Genomic DNA, 18,082 nt, shown 5'->3' on the forward strand with positions numbered 1-18,082 from the left:
TCCAAATCATCTCCCCCAACCCCCCAACACCCCAAGCAGTTTTTCAAAGTATCACTTTCAAATAGGTAGTGACATCCTTGAGAGGAATTCAGGTCAATATAATTCTCTCCATCTCATTTTATCTCTAAAGTTGTTTTAGAACCCCAGAAATGCTTAGCACCTTCTAGATATTGGCAGTCTTGGTAACTGCCCATCTGACTAGTGCCATACTGGTTCTTCCAGGATTTCTGAGATCTTTGGGGTCATCGCTTACCAAAGAAGTTATGCAGGAGGCAAGGCCATGTAGGAAGTATATAGAAAACCTGGATGTCCTGAAAAGAGACACCATTCCCAACTATTAAATTGGAGACTATATTTTTAAAAAGGGAGAGAGAGAGAGAGAGAGAGAGAGAGAGAGAGAGAGAGAGAGAGAGAGAGAATAAACTATCTAGAATTAACCAAGCATCCAGAGAAAACCTGCTGAAGGAGATTTTATCACTTGGATAGATGGAGGACATGGATAAACGGAGAAATATACTATGTTTGTGGAAGGGAAGACATAGCATTGTAATGATGTCAATTTAGATATGTCTAATTAAATAATTGGGGGAGAGAAATTGCATAAACCAATTCTAAAATTTGCACACAACAAGTTTCCACGAGGAGCTAAGTCAAGCATTCTCAAAAATAAAAGCAAAGGTGGGATCTCCCCTACCAGATATTGAGACATATTACAAAGTCTAATTTGTCAAAGTGTGCTATTAATGCAAGGAACAGAAGAGAAGAATCCAGAAAAAGACCCAAGTATATGGATATTTGGTATGTGATAGAGATGGCAACATAAATCAGTGGGGAAAGGATGGATTATTTTAATGGTATGGGGGAAAGTAGTTCAGATGATTTAAGAAGCTGTAAAAAAATCAAAAGGCAAATCTTTATGATATTGAGTTAGGGATAACTTTACTTTTATGATATTCATTTCTCAAATAGGATACAAAAAGTCCAAGCCATAAAGAAAATGACTGATGGATTTCTGTTCAATAAATTATATGACGGGCAAAATTAACAAATCATTGACAGATTGGGAAAAGGTATCTGCAGTATTTTGGCAACAACAACCAATGAAGGATTAAAATTTAAATTATACACGAAGCTTAGCAATAAATCAGCAAGAAAAAAATCTGCAAACCGACAAAAAAATGGACAAACTCACTCTCAGAGGAACTCAAGTAGTGAATAAACATAGAAAGAGAAACTCAACTTATTAGTAACCAGAAAAAGAAAAATTAAAACAGCGATGGCATGCTTACTGCTTTATATTCATCAGACTGGTAAAAAGAAAAAAAGATAGTATCAAGTGCTGGCTAGATTGTAGGGAAATGAGAGCCTATTGCTTTGTAAATTAGCGTGGCCATTCTGAAATTTCAAAGTATATAGTCAAACCGAATATATTTTAATCCACTATTTTTCAAATTAGTGGGTCATGGCCCATTAATAGTTCATAAAATCACTTTAGTAAGCTATGAACAACATTAACAAAGGAAGCTGAATTAAATAGGATAAAACACACCAGAATGCTCTTCTCATAAAAAGGGTATTATTTCATGAAACGCTTGTTTTACTTATATGTGTGGATGGGGGTCCTTACCAGATTATGATGTAAAAATAAGTTGGAAAGACCCTACCACCTAGCAATCCCGTTTCTGCATAGAAACTCTAGCAAAGAGAAAGAGATAGTAAGAAGATATTCATCACAGCATTGTTTATAATAGCAAAGTGATGGCAACCAGTTACATCAGTCTGAAAATGAATTTAAAAAATGAAAACAAAAATTAAATAGTAGCTCAAATAAGTAAATTAAGAGTTACATAAATCAACACAGACAGAGCTTAAAAACAGTATTGATTGAAGAAAAGGGGGCAATAGAATAAAACATACAGCACAATAGCATTAACATGAGGCCTGCACCCACTTTCCTCCCTTCTGTCTGCCCCTTTCTTGCCTGAATCAGAAACAAAGACACCTGCCATTAAAATCTACATTTGGAGGTGGCTTGGAGGCGCTCTGGTTCAGTCTGGGGTTACTTGGTTTCAAGACACAAAACAAAGAGGGGGTTTTATTGAAGGGAGGCAGGCCAATGCCAAGAGGTTGTTGGCAGGAAGTATATCATCAGGTGGGTGTATCCATTGGGATGCCTAAAGTAATATGTATTAAACAATAATGAAACGTATATGCTAACAATTACACTAAGCCACTAAGTAGGGCAGCTCCAAGGTTAGTTAATTCGGTGGCTCAATGACATCATTAAGGATCTGGGTTCTTTCTTTTACGTGTTCTGCCAAACGGCGTTTCAGCTTTGTCCTAATTTAGCTTTCCTCCTCGTTGCAGTGAGTATATGTCCAACAATGGGAAAGGTAATGTTTCTTTGTGTGTCTATTTATCAAGAGTGAGGGGACCTTTCCAAGGAGCTGCTTGCCCCTCCCCTGCAATTTCACTCCCATCACATTGGTCACAGTTGAGTCATATGCCTACTGCAAACACTGGCAAGAGGAATAGCTGTGTCGTGGAGGGTAGATCACCCAAATAAAAACAGGAAGGGGCAGGAAGATGGATTTGGGTTGGCAATTCACCGTGTCTGTTTCTGACCTCAAGAAGAAATGGAACCGGGAACTGAAACATCAGGCCCCAGGGTTGCCCTTCCCTATTTCCACAGCTTGATTTTCTCTGTTCATCTCCACAGAGTTCTTTTTCACTATCCTGTTTTCTCTGGGCAGTCTGACTTTCTTTGCTCCACATGGCCTAGGGCCCAGACGAGTGTCCTTTTAGCCCCACCTTAATATCTCCTCCCAGTTCAAGTACAAGTGTCCTGTAGAGAGTGTGCTAGCCAGGGGAGGTTAACAGCGGTAACAAATGAGTCTGGAATCTCAATGACTTCAGACAACAACATTTGATTTCTTGCTTACGAGTATATCACAGTCCGATTCGGATGAGGTGTGTGTGTGTGTGTGTGTGTGTGTGTGTGTGTGTGTGTTGGTCGAGGGTGACCCAATGGCAGCCCTTGATGCAGGGGCTGCTACAGGTGAAGCCTTGCTTTGGGGCGGCTCAAACCAGGTCTACAATACAGCCTGACTTCATTCCTCCTATTTTCCTATCTCTAATTATCTCCCTCCCTCTCGTTTCTTCTTCTGCCTCTTGTTCTCTGTCTCTAGCGTCTCTCTGTTACTACCTCCCGGTCCCTTTTCTAATCTCTGTCTCTTTCTACCCTTGGTTTCCTTTTTCCTCCGTCTCTTCTCCAAAGTGGTAGTTTATTGGGGCAGAAATCCACTTTATTGGGGCAGAAATCCCTTATCCAGTCTCTCCTCTGTCTCTGTCTCTGTCTCTCTGTCTGTCTGTCTGTCTGTCTGTCTGTCTCTCTGTCTCTGTCTCTCTCTCTCTCTCTCACACACACACACACACACACACACACACACACACACACCAGCAGGTCAAACACAGCTGACATCAGTCTTTCTCTCTCTGACAAAGCAGCAAACTGGGCCCTGTTAGGTTTAGCTACATTTCAGTCATTTCTCACTTTCTCCAGAATGGCACTCATCTGGGTCTTGCTCAATATGCAAAATTTAGGGGCCATGTGCCTCAGTCCTTCATGGTAGAGGGAAGATGCTGAAGTAGAGGGCTGCTCTATGTGCTGTTTGCTCTTGATGCTGCGAAGCTTGGTAGTGGCTCCATCCCTCCTTTTCCTTCCTGAGCCTCACCTGTCCAGTCTTCATTCTGCTCAAGTTATCTCTGGAACTTTCTCAGGCTCAGCCCTTCCTGCCCTCTCCTCAGACTTGGCTTCTGTTGCCTCCCACCAGAGTCCCGCAGCCTTCATCTGGCCTTCGGACCCATGGCCCCCACCTCCACTACCTTGTCTTTCCACGGGACATTCTTCCTCAGCCTCCCCTGCCTTGCCCATTAAAAAAAAAAATCAGTGGCTTTTTGCTTCAAATCAGGACTTATCTGAAGATAAGGGGGAAGGCAACCTTCTGAATTCACTCCAAAACATTCGCCCAGAGCAGCTCCAGGAATAATTTTAAAATGCAAATGTGAGGGCAGTGACTTTATTTTATCTATTGATATACAGATGTAGATATAGATAGATGTATATAGATAGATAGATATAGATATCTACTGATAGATATCTCTATATATCTCCTCAGGGCCAAAAACGGTGCCAAGCACACAGTAAGTGCCATTTTTAGCTTAAACGTCGCCTCCCCATGGAAGCCTTCCTAGATCTCCTAAGGCCAGATGGGGGGCATTTGCAGGTGCACACACATGCACTATAAAGTACATCTTGTATTATAATGAAACTATTATATAATGTTATAATGAAATGATTACGGGAATGATAATTTGTCTAGTGTTGCCAGACTACAAAGCCATGAAGTCGGGGACCAAGTCTGTTTTATTCGTCTATGTGTTCTTAGTGCCAGGTACAATGACTGGCACAGGATGGCACTCAAAACTTTTATTCAATGAATGTATTTATTAAGTCCCTACTATGTGCCAGGCACTATATACACATTTAATCTCCACCATGACTTTGCAAAGTGTTAATTATGCTTCTTTTTGAATGAAAACCCTGAGGGGGTTTGCTCAAGGTCACACAGCTAAAATAAGGATAGGCTCTTAACCCAAGGCAGGCAGGACTTCTTCAACTCCAGCCCACCATGCCGTCTAACCCTTGGCATCTCCACCTCACAGGGCTATAAAGCCCCAAATGAGAAGTTTGTCTGTGATTCCCCACCCTTCCCTCTTCTGCACTCACCACACCCCCCAAGCACCATGTCAAGCACCCTGTATCCTCAAACTTGTTCTTAAAACACACTATTCATATTCAGGAGCAAAATAGCAGATAACTTAGGTATCCCACGAGGAAATGACGTATTCACAAGGGATCAAAGATGTCAGCTTACAGGCCCAAACCCTATTGGTGGAATTTTAGGCATGAGCTAACCAAGAAAGGAGAAATCACACAAGGAGTCTACTGCCTATATTGCTGCCCAGAGGCTGAGTCAGCTTCTTTGGCTGCCTTTCCTGGGGCAGGGGGTGGGGGTGGGGGGACTGCCACTCTTGCCGGGTGAGCGCAGTAGGAAGGGTACTGCCCACATCAGGAAGCTTCTGACCTGGCAACACTCTGCCCCAATTGCTATGAGGCTTTAGGCAGTTCCTGGTACTTTCCGGGCCTCGGTTTCCCTCTCCCAGAAGGGGGGTTGGATGACCTCTCAGATCCCTTCCAGCGCTGGACATCTGCCTCTGATAGGTGGAGCTGTCTTGTCCTTGTGACTTACTGTGTCTGGCACTGTCCTAAGAAGGCCATATCTGTTCCTCCCTTGATGAGGACATTTACTGTGAGTCACTGCCCCCCATTTACAACTGAAGAAACGGAGGCCCAGATTGCTTAATTCACTTGCTCAAGGTCACTATTCCTTTGGGGCATGTATTATCCCCAAACCTAGTGGTGTAAAATGGCAACCATTTTTTCTGTGGGTCAGGAATTTGGGGAGGGCTTAGCTGAGCAACTCTTGCTTGAGTGTTTTTCATGCAGTTGTCATCAGATGTCAGCTGGGACTCCACTGAAGTGGGACACACAAGATCACTCACTCACATGCTTAGTGGTTGATGCTGGCTGTCGGCTGAGAGGTCAGCTGGGCTTCCTGCAGCCTCTCCAGCACAGCCATCTTGGAGTAGTCAGACTTCTTACCTGGAGGCTGGTTTCCTCGCAAGGGCATAACCCTAGTGAGCCAGGAAGAAGCTGCAGGAAACTTTCTGACCTAGCTTCAGAATTTTGCATATCACTTCTTCTGCATTCTACCAGTGACAAGCCAATCACGACGGTTGAACCAGTTTAAGGGCAGGAGACATAGACACTCCTCTAAATGGGAAGACAGAGAATGCGCACACATGTTTTAAAACCACCAAAGGGACTTAACTGATAAGTGGAAAAGCTTGAATCTGAAGCTCTAAAGGCTGGCTCATTGCTGGTCTCTTAGCCATTCCTCACGGGTCCCACAGCAGGGTTCTGGGCAGAGGAGCGGTAGCCTCTGATTTCAGCTTTCACAGGGGCCCTCTGGCTGCTGGGCACAGATGAGCTGTAGAGGCCAAGGGCAGATATAGAGACCAGAGAGGAGATTGCTGCAAGACTCCTGCTGAGAGATGATGGCAGCTTAGCTTAGGGTAGTAATGGGGGAGGGAGGTTGTGTGGTGGAGAGAAGTTAGATTAGATTCTGGATACATTTTGGGTATCGAATTGCTGATGGATTGAATGTGATAGGTGAGAGAAAGAGAGGAATCAGAGATGACTCCAAGATTTATGGCCTGAACAATGGGGAAAAATGGAGCTGCCAATCACCAAGATGGGGATGATTGGGGGGCGGGGGTTGACCCTTAACCACCATACCAGGCACTCCACCAGGCTGTTTTCAAGGTCTAGGTCTGGTTCCTGGGAAGACGGGAGGGAACAGGAACATTTACCTGTGCCAGGCACTGTGCTAGGTGTTTTACATATGGTGGTAGGCAGAATTGTAAGAATGACCCCAAAGATTCTGGCCCTGCTATCAGTGCCTCCTGTCCAAATGTGGGTGAAACTGGTGTATATGATGTCACTCCTGTGATTATGTCACATTACATGACAAAGGGAGATTACCTGGGTGGGCTTAACCTAATCATGTGAGCTCTTTAAAAGCAACGTTTTCTCAGGCTAGTAAGCAGAAGGGAAGTTAGAGAGATTCAAAGGACGAGAAGTGTTTCACATCCTGGTGACGACCATGAAGATGGAGGAGGCTGTGTATAAAGACCAGACAGCCATTTCTAGGAGCTGAGAGTGATGCCCAGCCAATGACCAGCAGGGAACGGGAGCCTGAGTCCTACAGCCACACGGAACTGAACAGTGCCAACAACCTGAGTGAGCTTGGAAGCAGATTCCTCTCTAGAGCCTCCAGCCAAGAGCCCAGTCTGGCTGATGTCTTGTGAAGCTTAAGCAAAGAACCCAGTTGAGCCTGCTCAGACTTCTGAACTATGGCGTTGCAAACTAATAAATGCGTGTTGTTTTTAAGCCTCATAGTTTGCTACGCAGCAATAGAAACTTATTTTACTTAATCCTCACACCATCCAACCTGGAGGGTCCCGTTCCCATTGTACAGATGAGGGAACAGGTAGGTGACGTAAAGGGCTTTGCCCTACGCCGGACAGCATAGTGCCACAGTTGGGACTGAAACTCTGGGAATCTTACCATCGTACCAGACTGCTTCCTAAAGAGGGTGTCAGAGCAGCTGACAGAGGTTAAACATCTGGAACCTGCCTGGATGGAGGCCTCAGGTCCTGGGTCAAGGCCGGGCAACGGAGTTCAGGTTTTCCACTGTGATTGTGTTCATCCTGGTGTCAGAACCTGAGTGTGTGGGTCCCTGAAGGTGTCCATGTGGGTGTGTCTGTGTGAGTGTGGGAACCTGGTGGAGTGTGTCTCATTGTGTGTGAGTCGGAGGTCAGCTCTGCATCAGAATGTATCTGTCACTGAAATGACTAAGTCTGTGTGGCTGTGTCTCAGTGTGAGCATGTGCGTGCCCACTGAACTGTGTCTGCGTCTCCCTGTGAGGCTCTGTGTCTGAGGATGACTGTGTGTTAGCCAGTGTTTGTGTGTATGTGTGAATCAGTGCGGGGGGGTCAGCGCTGAGGGGGAGGGTACCGAGTGTCTCAGTGTACAGGTCTGAGAGTGTGTCCTCTGAGGCTGGGAGTGCCATGTGTATGAATTCTAGGGTGTCTGTGAGGAGTGTGGGTACGTGAGAGTGTGTGTGCCCACCTGAACTTCTCTGTGGTTTGTGTGGGATCCCAGAGTCTCCCTTTGTGGCCCAAGGTGTCCATACTTGTCACTCTGTGTGTGTCTGCAAGTCTCTGGATGTGAGTCTGTGTATGTCCCCGGGTGTGTCTACCTGTGTGGGTCTCCCGGTGTCTGGAGTCTGGCTGAGGGTGTCTGTGGATTGGTTGGCAAGTGTCTCTATGAGCGAGTCCGGGCGAATCTCTGCCGATGTGTGTATTGAGTCGGGGTGGTTGTGGTGTATCTTGCAGTGAATACAATCGTGTGGGTGCCTGTGTGAGCGCCTCCATGGGTTCCTGTGTGAATCTGAGGGTCTTGTGTGCCGGTCATTCCTAGTGTGTCCCTTCTGGGCGCGTCTGTGTCCCTGGGGGAGGCCTGTCTCGGTGGGGGACTGGAAGCCTGAAACGGAGCGAATCTGAATGAAGGCTGAGTATGGGGTTGGGGCGCGGCCACGGGATTGGGTCGCTGACAGCCTGGCGCGATCCTCCCTCCGGTGCACACCTGCCTGACCGGGGGTTGGCGAGGAGGTGTCACCCACACCCTCCCGGCTCCCACGCCCCGGAGCGCGGCGCCTCCTCCCCCGGGCAGCGCCCATTGGCTGCGGCGACGGCTCCGAGCCCACCCCACGCGACCGGCTGAGGGCGCCACGGGCCGGAGCTCGCTGCGCCGCCGCCGCCGCCGCCACCACCGCCAGCGCCAGCGCCACGGTCGCCGGGAGCATCGCGCGCCTCGGGCTCCGCGCTCTGCCGGCTCCCGGCTCGTCCGCCGCCCGCCCCCCGGCCCCGCCGCGCCAGCCACCGCTGCCGCGGAGCCCCGGCCTGGCTCCGGGTCGCCGCCACCACGCCGCGCGCCGTACTCCGCGTCAAGAATGGGGCGGCCAAGCTGCCCAAGCCGCCCGCCGCCGCGGCCGCGGCCGAGGCTCCGGGCGCCGGCGCGGGCATGGAGCGCTCGCAGAGCCGCCTCAGCCTGTCTGCCTCCTTCGAGGCGCTCGCCATCTACTTCCCGTGCATGAACTCCTTCGACGACGAGGACGCGGGTAAGCCTGCCCGCCCCCGACCCCCGACCCCGGGGGCTGTCCCGGGAGCCAGATCCCGAGGCCCTGCACCCGACCCGGTGCGCCCGTAGAGGGGGCCTCTCCCCTCCCCGCCCCCATCCCCGCGCGGGGATGCGCCCCAGGGTCTCCTTCCCCACCTACGGCACTCCAGGGTCTCCGGGAGGCGGCGCCTTCTAGCCTCCCGCTCCCCCCAGGGACCCCAGATCCTCTGCATTCACCCCCTTCCCGCAGGTGGGCCCTTTGAGTCGAGTGGACCCAGCTTCCTACTCACCTGCGCCTACTGGATGGCCCTGTCCTGCCCCTGCATCGGACCCGCCGCCCGCCCTGAGCCTCTCGTTTGCGCCCCTTCCTCAAACCCCGGGGCTTTGGCGGCCTCACCCCTGGGGCTCCGACGCGCCCCCTGCCATCGGAGGTGGCGCGCAGACCTTACCTCTCCATCTTTGTCTTGGATGCTTCCAGAGGCTCCCTGCCCTAGACCCCCCGCCCTGCGCCCAAGGCCTTTAGCACCCCATTTGTTTCTCCTCCGCTTCTCCTAGAGGCGGGGGTCTCTGGACTCCAGGTTTTTTCTCAGACTGGAGCGGACCCTGGGGGTGGGGTGGGGGGCCGGGCCCAGTGACGGCCTGTCGTCTCCTTTCTCACTCGCCGGTCCTTGGGGGAGGCGTAGGGCAGTGCCAACTCTACACCTGCGCGGCCTCGGGAGTGTGCCCCTGACCCCGGGTACTCTTGTCCCTGGAGTAGCCCTTCTCGGCGAGCTGAACCCGGCCACCATCCAGCGGCGCGAACCTCTGGTTCCCTGGCCTGTGCAGAACCTCAGCCAGAGCCCGAGGGGCGGGGAAATGTCGGGAAACCTGGTCTTTGGGGCCCTGGGACCAGACAGAGAACAGGAGGCCTCCAGATCAGGTTGTGCCCTGCGGAAGCGAATCCACCAACAGGTGGGGAGGCTAGAGGGCCTGGGTGACAGTTCCCCAGAGTTCCAGTTTAAGAGTCAGAATCAGATTCCAGTCTTGCTTCGCTACTTATTAGCTGTGACCTTGGGCATATCATGGGATAGCCTCATCTGTAAAATGGGATGAGTGTCACAGACACAAGGGGGAGTTAAAAGTATTCTGTAAGCTGAAAAATCTGAGAGTATTTGAATTCAGTCAGGGGACAAAAGGGAAAAGGGCTGTCTGTGATGGGGAGGAGTAAAATGGCTTCATGGACACTTTTGAGAACCTGATGAAATTATGGACTATCTCTCCAAAAACAAAACCAAAAACAAACACATATGCCCATCCACAAAATTTTGTGCACAGTTTTTGGGAGTTCATGGGCCCTGCCTAAGACTCCCTGCCTGCAGAGACCCTTGTCTGGTCAATCCATTATCTGATAAGCCACGGATGGAGCTGTGGGTGATGGGCGCACTCATGTTTGCGATGGAGCAGCAGGCAGGTTGGGGAAAAGGGGGAGAAGGTTCTCCAGAAGAATTTGTTGGCCTAGTGAGTGAACGGGGGGGGGGGGGGGGGGTGTGTGAGGCAGACCCCTGTCTTGCTGTTGACCTGGAGATGGGGATAGGGTAAAGATGGTTTCTGCAGAGCCATTTTACAGAATCATCATTTTACAGAAAAAAATAACTGAGGCTCAGAGGCTTACCTTCCCCCTTGATGTAGCAGAGGGGGGTTGTATTATTTTTCTGGACAAGGCACTGTGAGGAGGAACGGAGGGGCTCTCTAACACAGTGGCCTCCACTGGAGCAAAATCAGAAAGAAATCAGGCTAGCATGGGGGTTGAGGCAGGGAGCCCCACCAGCCTCGGTGAGATGGCTTCCCCACCCCTCCCTGGATGGTTGTGGACTCTCCTGAAGTTCAACAGACCACTTGGGTCTCAAAAGCCGGGCTGGACAGGAGTATGGATTTGTAGGAGCTATCAGTTAGATTTTTCTCCAAAGTCATGCTCCATGTCATGGGTCCGATGCCTTGGTGATTATTGCTGGTTGTAGGCGACTTGCCCTGGTTTCACTTAAGTCAAACTTCATGTAATATTAGAGATTTTTTTTTTTAAAGAGCCACCTGATGTTTTTTCCAGCGGGTTTCTTCAAATTCTTAAGTTTTTCACTTGGAAAAGACCTAGAAATCATCTTGTCCAACCCCTTTTTAACCTCAGATGGGAGAGAGAGAGAGAGAGAGAGAGAGAGAGAATTTATGTATGTGTGTGTGAGACTGGAGGCCTGGTGTGTGTGTGTGACCCAAGGTCACCCAGTGAGGCAGGCACAGAGCCGAGACTAAAATCAGGTTTCCAGTTCTCTTTCCAGTAAACCACTAGCCCTCTCTCTGAAAGAGGATTTTTTAAAAAGCCAAATCTCACTGTGTAGAAAATGGTTCCCAGGTGAGGAGGCCCCAGGGAGTGGCTGACAGCCAAGAGTTTGGTTTGGGCATCTCCTGCTTACTGTCTGCTTATCTTAAGGGATGCTTCGAGTTTGGGAGGGGGAGGGAGAAAGTCAAGTTTCATTTCCGGAAGACTAATGAGCGTCTGGTGAAAACTTGAAGTAGAGAACGTTGTCTTGGTGCTTAATATCTCTTGTTCTTCTCGAAGTCATTCATTTTCTCCTTAAAAAAGCCTTTTGGATTTATTCTCTTAGACCAGAACTGCACTGAACTAATTTCTAAAAGCAGTTTGAATAATCTCTCAAACACTGGACAGAGACCGCTTCGGGAGGAGGGCTGTCGGAACTGGCTTCTCTCTATCATCCTCTTCTCTGCTCCCTCCCCTCGTCCACTTAGTGGCTCAGAAGTGTGTCCCTGAAGGGCCTCTGGCTCATCTAGGTGCCTCCCCTTTTTGCTGCTTCCGACTCCTGTCAAATGCATCTTTTCCATCAACCAGATCGAGCCAGAGCCATCTTCATGGCTTACGTGCCACCCTTCAGCTGGTTTCCTGAGGAACCGTGTGAGAAGGAGACTATTTCATTAGCCTTAACTGGGCCAGAGCACTTTCCTGCCTCGGGCTTGGGAGGTTTGGACATTTTGTGTAACAATCAAAAGCACAGAGGAGCTGCCCCTCCCTCCTACCCCTCTCTAGCCACCCAGGGGCTCAGGATGCTGGCCGTTGCAGATTCCTAGAAATCCTCTCAAGGAGCAGGATATCTCCCCCTCCCCCCCCCTTCCCCGTGCACTCAGAACTCCTTTCTTGCGCTACTAGTTGCCCCTTTTTGCAAAGATGCTGGAGTTTTAGAGAGGCCTGCGTTTCGGGGCATTTTTGTGTCTGTGTCTCCATCACTCAGCCTTGCTGGCACTGGGTTTGTAATGGGGGGGGAGGTGTGAGTCACAGGACCTCAGGTCTTCTTATCTGTATGAGGAAGAAAATAAGAGCATGGACCGCATAGGGTCAGCATTTTACAGATGATTCCTTTTGGCTACGCGTCCTTCTAGACACTTGAAATACATGTGTTAGTTTAATTCTTTCCTCTTAGCAACTCTGTAGAATTAGCATGTAACATCCCTGTTTTCAGATGAGAAAACCGAGGCACAGAGAGAATATTCATTCAAGGTCACGCAACCAGGAAGTGAGGGAATTGGGATTTGAACTTGAACAATCTGATTTGAGCATTTATGCTTTTGATTATTATGCTGTTTGTGCTACGTAAAGGGCTTAGTATATATATAGTACCTGGCACCAGGTAGGCTTGCAATACCTGTTAACGCTTACCTGTCTTATTACCAAGTAAGACTTGTTTCTGAGCATGACTATAGAAAAGAATCTTTGGGGTTTGGGAGGGGGGAAATCCTGATTCTCAAAATGCTAGCTTTTATAATTTTTAATAAGCTAATTTTATTGCATTGTTACAGCTATTAAGGTAGAGCTGGGCCCTCCTTCTTGGAAGTGGTTTAAAGATGGGGATTTGGGGGACTTGCATGAGGAACAAGAGGGTGGGGAGCAGTCCAGTTCCCCATTTTCCTGTTCTTCCTGACAGTTAATTTTCATCACATCTACAGCTGCAGCCCTGCCAGTCTGCCTTGGGGCACAGCTGGGGAGCAGAGATGTCTCCAGTTTCTAGCAAATGCCAAAAGGGGTTGTTACATCAGGGTCTGGAATTGAGGATGGTCAGAGACTGACCAAGTGGTTTTGGCGTCTAGTTCTCCCCCGCCCGGGAGAAGGGCGGAGAAGCTGGAGCAGCCAGCTCTGATTTGCCCATAGGATGCTTCGATCTGGTGCAGGGAGGAAGTTGCCATGGCAACACCGGCTGGCTACCGGTCCCTCTCCTAGCTGTTAGGGCCACATCTCTGGGCTGGAAAGCCCTTCATGGCACCTCCCTCTTCTGCAAAGGCCAAATCTGGTGGGTGGGGTGGCATGGTGGATGGGTCCTACAAACTAGTACCGAAGTCCACCCCCTTTCTTTTTGGACAGAGGGGAAATGGAGGGGGTTGTTTGAGTTACTTCTGGGTTGTGGGGTGGAGAAACTCATATCCTGCCAGATAGATCCTGGCAGGGGGAATCAGAGATCCAATTCCTGCCCCCCTCCCTTCATCCATTTGGCAGAGTTTTCTTTTCCAGACCATGTGCTAACTTTTGTCCTTGAAATTTGACCTGAGCTTTTTCTGGGAAACAAAATGTCCCTCTGAGATGGTGGGAACTAAGTGCTTCAGCCCTGGAGGGGTTGCTACATGGATAAGTGGGAATGGTGGTGGGGTGCGGGGGAGGCTTAAAGTATCCTCTGGGGCCAGGGCCACTTGAGGGCACGAGGTTGACGTTTTAAAGCCTCCATTCCCACTCTCATCCCTAGGGCAGCCACTTCCAGTCGCCGCTCTGCCCCTTCCCCAGTTTACCACCAAGTGCAGTAATTTCCTTTATGTGTAAACAGCTGGGCAGAACTCTTCTAGATTGGGATAACTGAGGCATGGTAAAGAATTGAACCAATTATTCCCACAGTTCAAGTGTGGAATGAGATGAGAATATAGACCCATACTGCTTTATCTTAATCAAATTATCCTGAAAGAAGTCTCTCAGAAAAAAATCAGGTGCTTGGAGGTTCACTCCTTCCCCCATTCCACAGCTCACGGGCGTAAGGATCTGCTCCGATGCTATTCGCGCTCTTTCCTTAGATTTCTCACCCCTAGGCACCGCCTCTTCCCCATCCCCGTGCTGCCAGACTCATGGCCTCAGCTTCCTTGACAGTTTGCAGCTGCCAGAGGCCCATCAGGTTCGGTTCGGTGGGAAGGGGGAAGGAGGGGTCCATTCACCTTGTCTTCCTTTGGGGATGATGCTGTCTCCCTCCCCATCCACTTCCATCCCAGAGGCTGAGCCAGTTCTAGTTGAAGGTGGAGTGAGGGTGGGGCTGAGGTGTGGAAGAGAGCCAGAATATAAGAGAGCTTCCATGTCAGCTGACCTTCTCTCCTTTCTTAGGGCCTTTCTTGTACTTTGCCTCCTCTAATGTCTTTTCCCTTTGGCCCTAACAACCATTGGGTCAGTATTTCTTTTGAATTGTTAGCAAGGTGTCAGTTTTGGAGAATGTGCTCAAAAGCGGGTAAACATCTCCCCCACTGTTATGCCCCCCTTTCCAGGGCTATAGTCAATCCCACTTTTTACTGTTAGAGCTCCAATTCCCACCCTTCAGTCACCTGGAATGATTGAACGGCACTGAAGTTCTCTCAATTCCGCCACCCAGTTTATTTCTTGGGGTTTGGATTTGATTCCTCCTTGGCTCTGGGGCCTCAGTTTCCTCATCTGGAAAAAAAGGGTTCATTCTCCTTTTCTGAGCATCTCTCAAGACTGTAAAGATAACATGATTGAAAGGCTGCTTGGCTGTGCTTAGTGCTTTCCATGATCTCACTGAATCCTATAGCAGCCAAAAGGCAGCTGCTATTGTGGATGTACCCATTTGACAGATGAGGAAAAACCAGGCAGCTGGGAGTAGCTCCATGACTCTCTTGGGTTGCATGGTGGTGATTCAAACCCAGGTGTGTTTGACTTCAGCGGCCACCCTCTGCCTCTTGGCGTGAAGTGAGAAATGTGGGAAAGGGCTGTGTAAGCCTAGGGGCTGTGCTTGTGCTGTCAAAACAAGTGACTGGGGCACATGGGCCTCTTCACTTTCAGAGGTGTCCCTTTAGGGTCCACCATCCCACCACAGTTTGCCCCAACCCGCTGGAATGTCTTCCTGGCCACCAGTTCCTGGATGATCCCCATCACGGGGCTGTCTGGCCTCCTTGAAGAATCCGGGTGTCTGCCCTGGCCCTGGGGGCCAGTCGTCACCTGCCTCTCCAGACCGATGTAGGCCAATGCTGGATTATATTTAACGCTGTGCTATTTCCACTTGACAGTTCCAGAGTGCCATCCCTCCTCCCCTTTTCTTCTTCCTCCCCCCCCCCCCCCCGCCCCGCCCCTTCTGATTCACTCGGAAACTAAGAGGCTGATGTCAGCACCTTATTCTTAGCCCCCGTAATTGTAACTGCATTTAGCAGTGCGCACTTCATTAACAGTTTCTGCCAGGGGGGAGTGAGAGGGCTGGGCGGCTGGGCAGGGACATGGGTGGGGGTGGGGGTAGGGAGGGGCAGCTGCTGCTTCTGGATGGACCAACTGGACGGGTTCCAGGCTTGGCTTTCCAAGACTGGCAGTCTTGAAAGGACCCTTGGAGAGTATCTAGTCCATTTCCCTTATTAGGCAAGAAAGGAAACTGAGGCTCAGAGAGGCAAAGTGGTTTGCCAGGGTCACGTGTTAAGGATCAAGGGCTCTGGCCTCTGAGTTTTCTTCCTTGGTATTTCTTCCTTGGTAATTTTCTTTCAGCTAGCCTTTCATTAGCTGCTCAGTGCCAAATAGTATTCTAGGTGTGGGAGATACTGTGTTTCTCTGAAAATAAGCCCTAGCCGGACAATCAGCTCTAATGCATCTTTTGGAGCAAAAATTAATATAAGACCCGGTATTATATTACATTATATTATATTATATTATATTATATTATATTTATTATATTATATTATAAAGACCCAGTCTTATAGTAAAATAAGACCCGGTCTTATGTTAATTTTTGCTCCAAAAGATTCATTAGAGCTGATTGTCCGGCTAGGTCTTATTCTCAGGGAAACATGGTATCACGGGACAAGGCAGACATGGTTTCTGCTCTCATGGACTTATGTTCTGGCATGGGGAGACAGATGATACACAGGCAATCAATTAAAAAATAAATTAGTTCAGGTTGTGTTAAGTGGAATGAAAATAAAACAGATTGATGGGGGATAAAACAGGATAGGAGATAACATTAAGTAAGGCAGTTAGGGAAGGCTCACTGAGTAGGTGACATTCGAGTTGAGGCCTAAATGACAGAGACAGCAATGGGAATATGAGGGTGTAGAGGAAACAGCTGGTGCAAAGATCCTGAGGTCAGTGTGAGTTTGGGTGTTTAGGGAACAGAAAGCAGACCGGCACAGTTAGAGAGAGAGTAGGTGAGGGGATATGAGGTCAGAGAAGTAAACTGGGGGCAGATTACTCAGTCATGTAGACAATGATATTGATTATCAGGTGGGGAAACTGACGTCTAGAGTGGAAAGAAAAAAGGCCCCCTCAGCTGGGTAAAGTCAGAGAGAGGCCGAGAACTCCAGCGCCCTGAGTCTTTTTTGTTCCTTAGACACGATGGTTATTTCTTTTAAAGGCTTCCTTTCACATTGTAGCTGGAAGGTACTGTGGAGTCGGGCAGGGCTCTTTCTGCCCACCCTGCTCTCCTCCTTGAATCTCACCTGAGCCAGCTGTATATCTTCTCGGGCTGACGTAGCTGTGAAAGACCCTGGGGAGCTAACATAGTGGGGCAGAAAGAACATGACTTTGGAATCCAACACCCTTGAATTTCCATCTTGCCTCTGCCACTTCTAAATCGTGTGACCTTGGGCAAGTGGCTTCAACTCTCTAGGGCTCAATATCCTCATCTGTAAAATGGAAGCATAATAAAAGTTGAGGTCTTCAAAGGGTTATTGTGAGGAATAAATGATATAATGCACAAAATGTACCTAGCCCAGCGCTGGGCATGTAGAATTAAGGTTTTCTCAGTTATGGAAAAGAGATTGTGTTTAATGCTGGGCACATAGTACGTGCTGTTAGTGGGAGCTGCTGCAATTGTGGTTATTACCATCAGTTTTAATGGGTCAGACTCGTCTAGGGGGCTTGTTAAAACCCAGATTGCTGGGCCCCACCCCAGAGTTTCTTGTTCAGTCTGGAATGGGACCTGAAAATCTCATTTCTAACAAGTCCCCAGGTAATGCTGATCCTGACGCTGCTGGGCCAGGGGCTCTGCCTTGAGAACCACTGGGTTAGAGAGAAAAGCTGGAGAGAAATGGAGGGTTATGCTCAAGTGGGGGTGTCTCCTGGCTACCTGTGTCTTAGATCCTGGGGTATTGGGTACCAAATGCGCTACGTGGGTATCATCTTCAGGCACGTGTTTCTATTACACGGTCTCAGACCGAATGAGCCTCAGCTGCTGCCCTGCTTTGCACTGGGTGTAATGTGTAGGACCCTATAAAATCCTTCTGGGAGTCATCGTCTGTATACCTGATAAATGAGTCAGCATGAATAACACATCAGGCCATAATATCCTTCTGTGGGATATTGGACCAGGAGGTTCATTTGAGGACAGGCCTCTGCTGGGAAGAAGTAAATCAAAGGAATCATCCATGTAAAGGGGCGAAAAGCTGGGAAGTGCTCCCGGGGGAGTTTACTGAGTCAGCTTCTTTCAGCACTTCTCAGAAAGGGGTCGCTGGTAATTTTCTTGGGAAGGTTGGGATTTAGCTCAGATGGGAGGCAGCAGGGACAAATCTTATGATGTGATAAGATTTCCATCCAGTCTCATAAAACTCAAGAGTCTCCAGAAAAGGCACGGACAGTTTTCGGGTGGGACTTGTCCTAAACTGATGGGAAGTACTCTCTGAGCGGGGTGACTCGGGTAGCAAAAGAGCAGGGACTTTGGAGGCCCCCAAACCTGGGTCTGAGTCTCTGTCACACACTGGCTGTGTGTCTTCGCTGTGGTATGTAACCGTGCTGGGCCTCAGCCTCGTCCTTTACAAAATGGCGTGAATAACTCCTACCTCGTGAGAATTAGAGATACCGTAGGTGCTACATGTAGGAGGCATCCGGGAAGTGGAAGCCGCTTCCTTTCCTGCCAATGTAGACGTCCTGGGTGCGGGAAGGGCGGGGAGATGGGAGTGCACAGCCTGGCGTGGGGTGTCTGGCTCCGGTCCGGATTG

At 49.2% G+C, this 18,082-nt stretch overlaps 1 protein-coding gene across 1 annotated transcript in view; it reads left to right on the forward strand.

Annotated features, from left to right (window-relative positions):
- The first annotated feature begins 8,470 nt into the window (after nt 1-8,470).
- Nucleotides 8,471-18,082, forward strand: part of RIMS4 (regulating synaptic membrane exocytosis 4) — a 50,265-nt gene continuing 40,653 nt past the window's right edge. The window contains exon 1 of the mRNA XM_081033559.1: nt 8,471-8,867. Coding sequence (XP_080889685.1) covers nt 8,771-8,867 — 97 coding nt within the window. The 5' untranslated portion in view covers nt 8,471-8,770. The remainder of the gene's footprint in view (nt 8,868-18,082) is intronic.

Source organism: Rhinolophus hipposideros, assembly GCF_964194185.1.
Source record: "Rhinolophus hipposideros genome assembly, chromosome: 22".
Lineage (NCBI taxonomy): Eukaryota > Metazoa > Chordata > Mammalia > Chiroptera > Rhinolophidae > Rhinolophus > Rhinolophus hipposideros.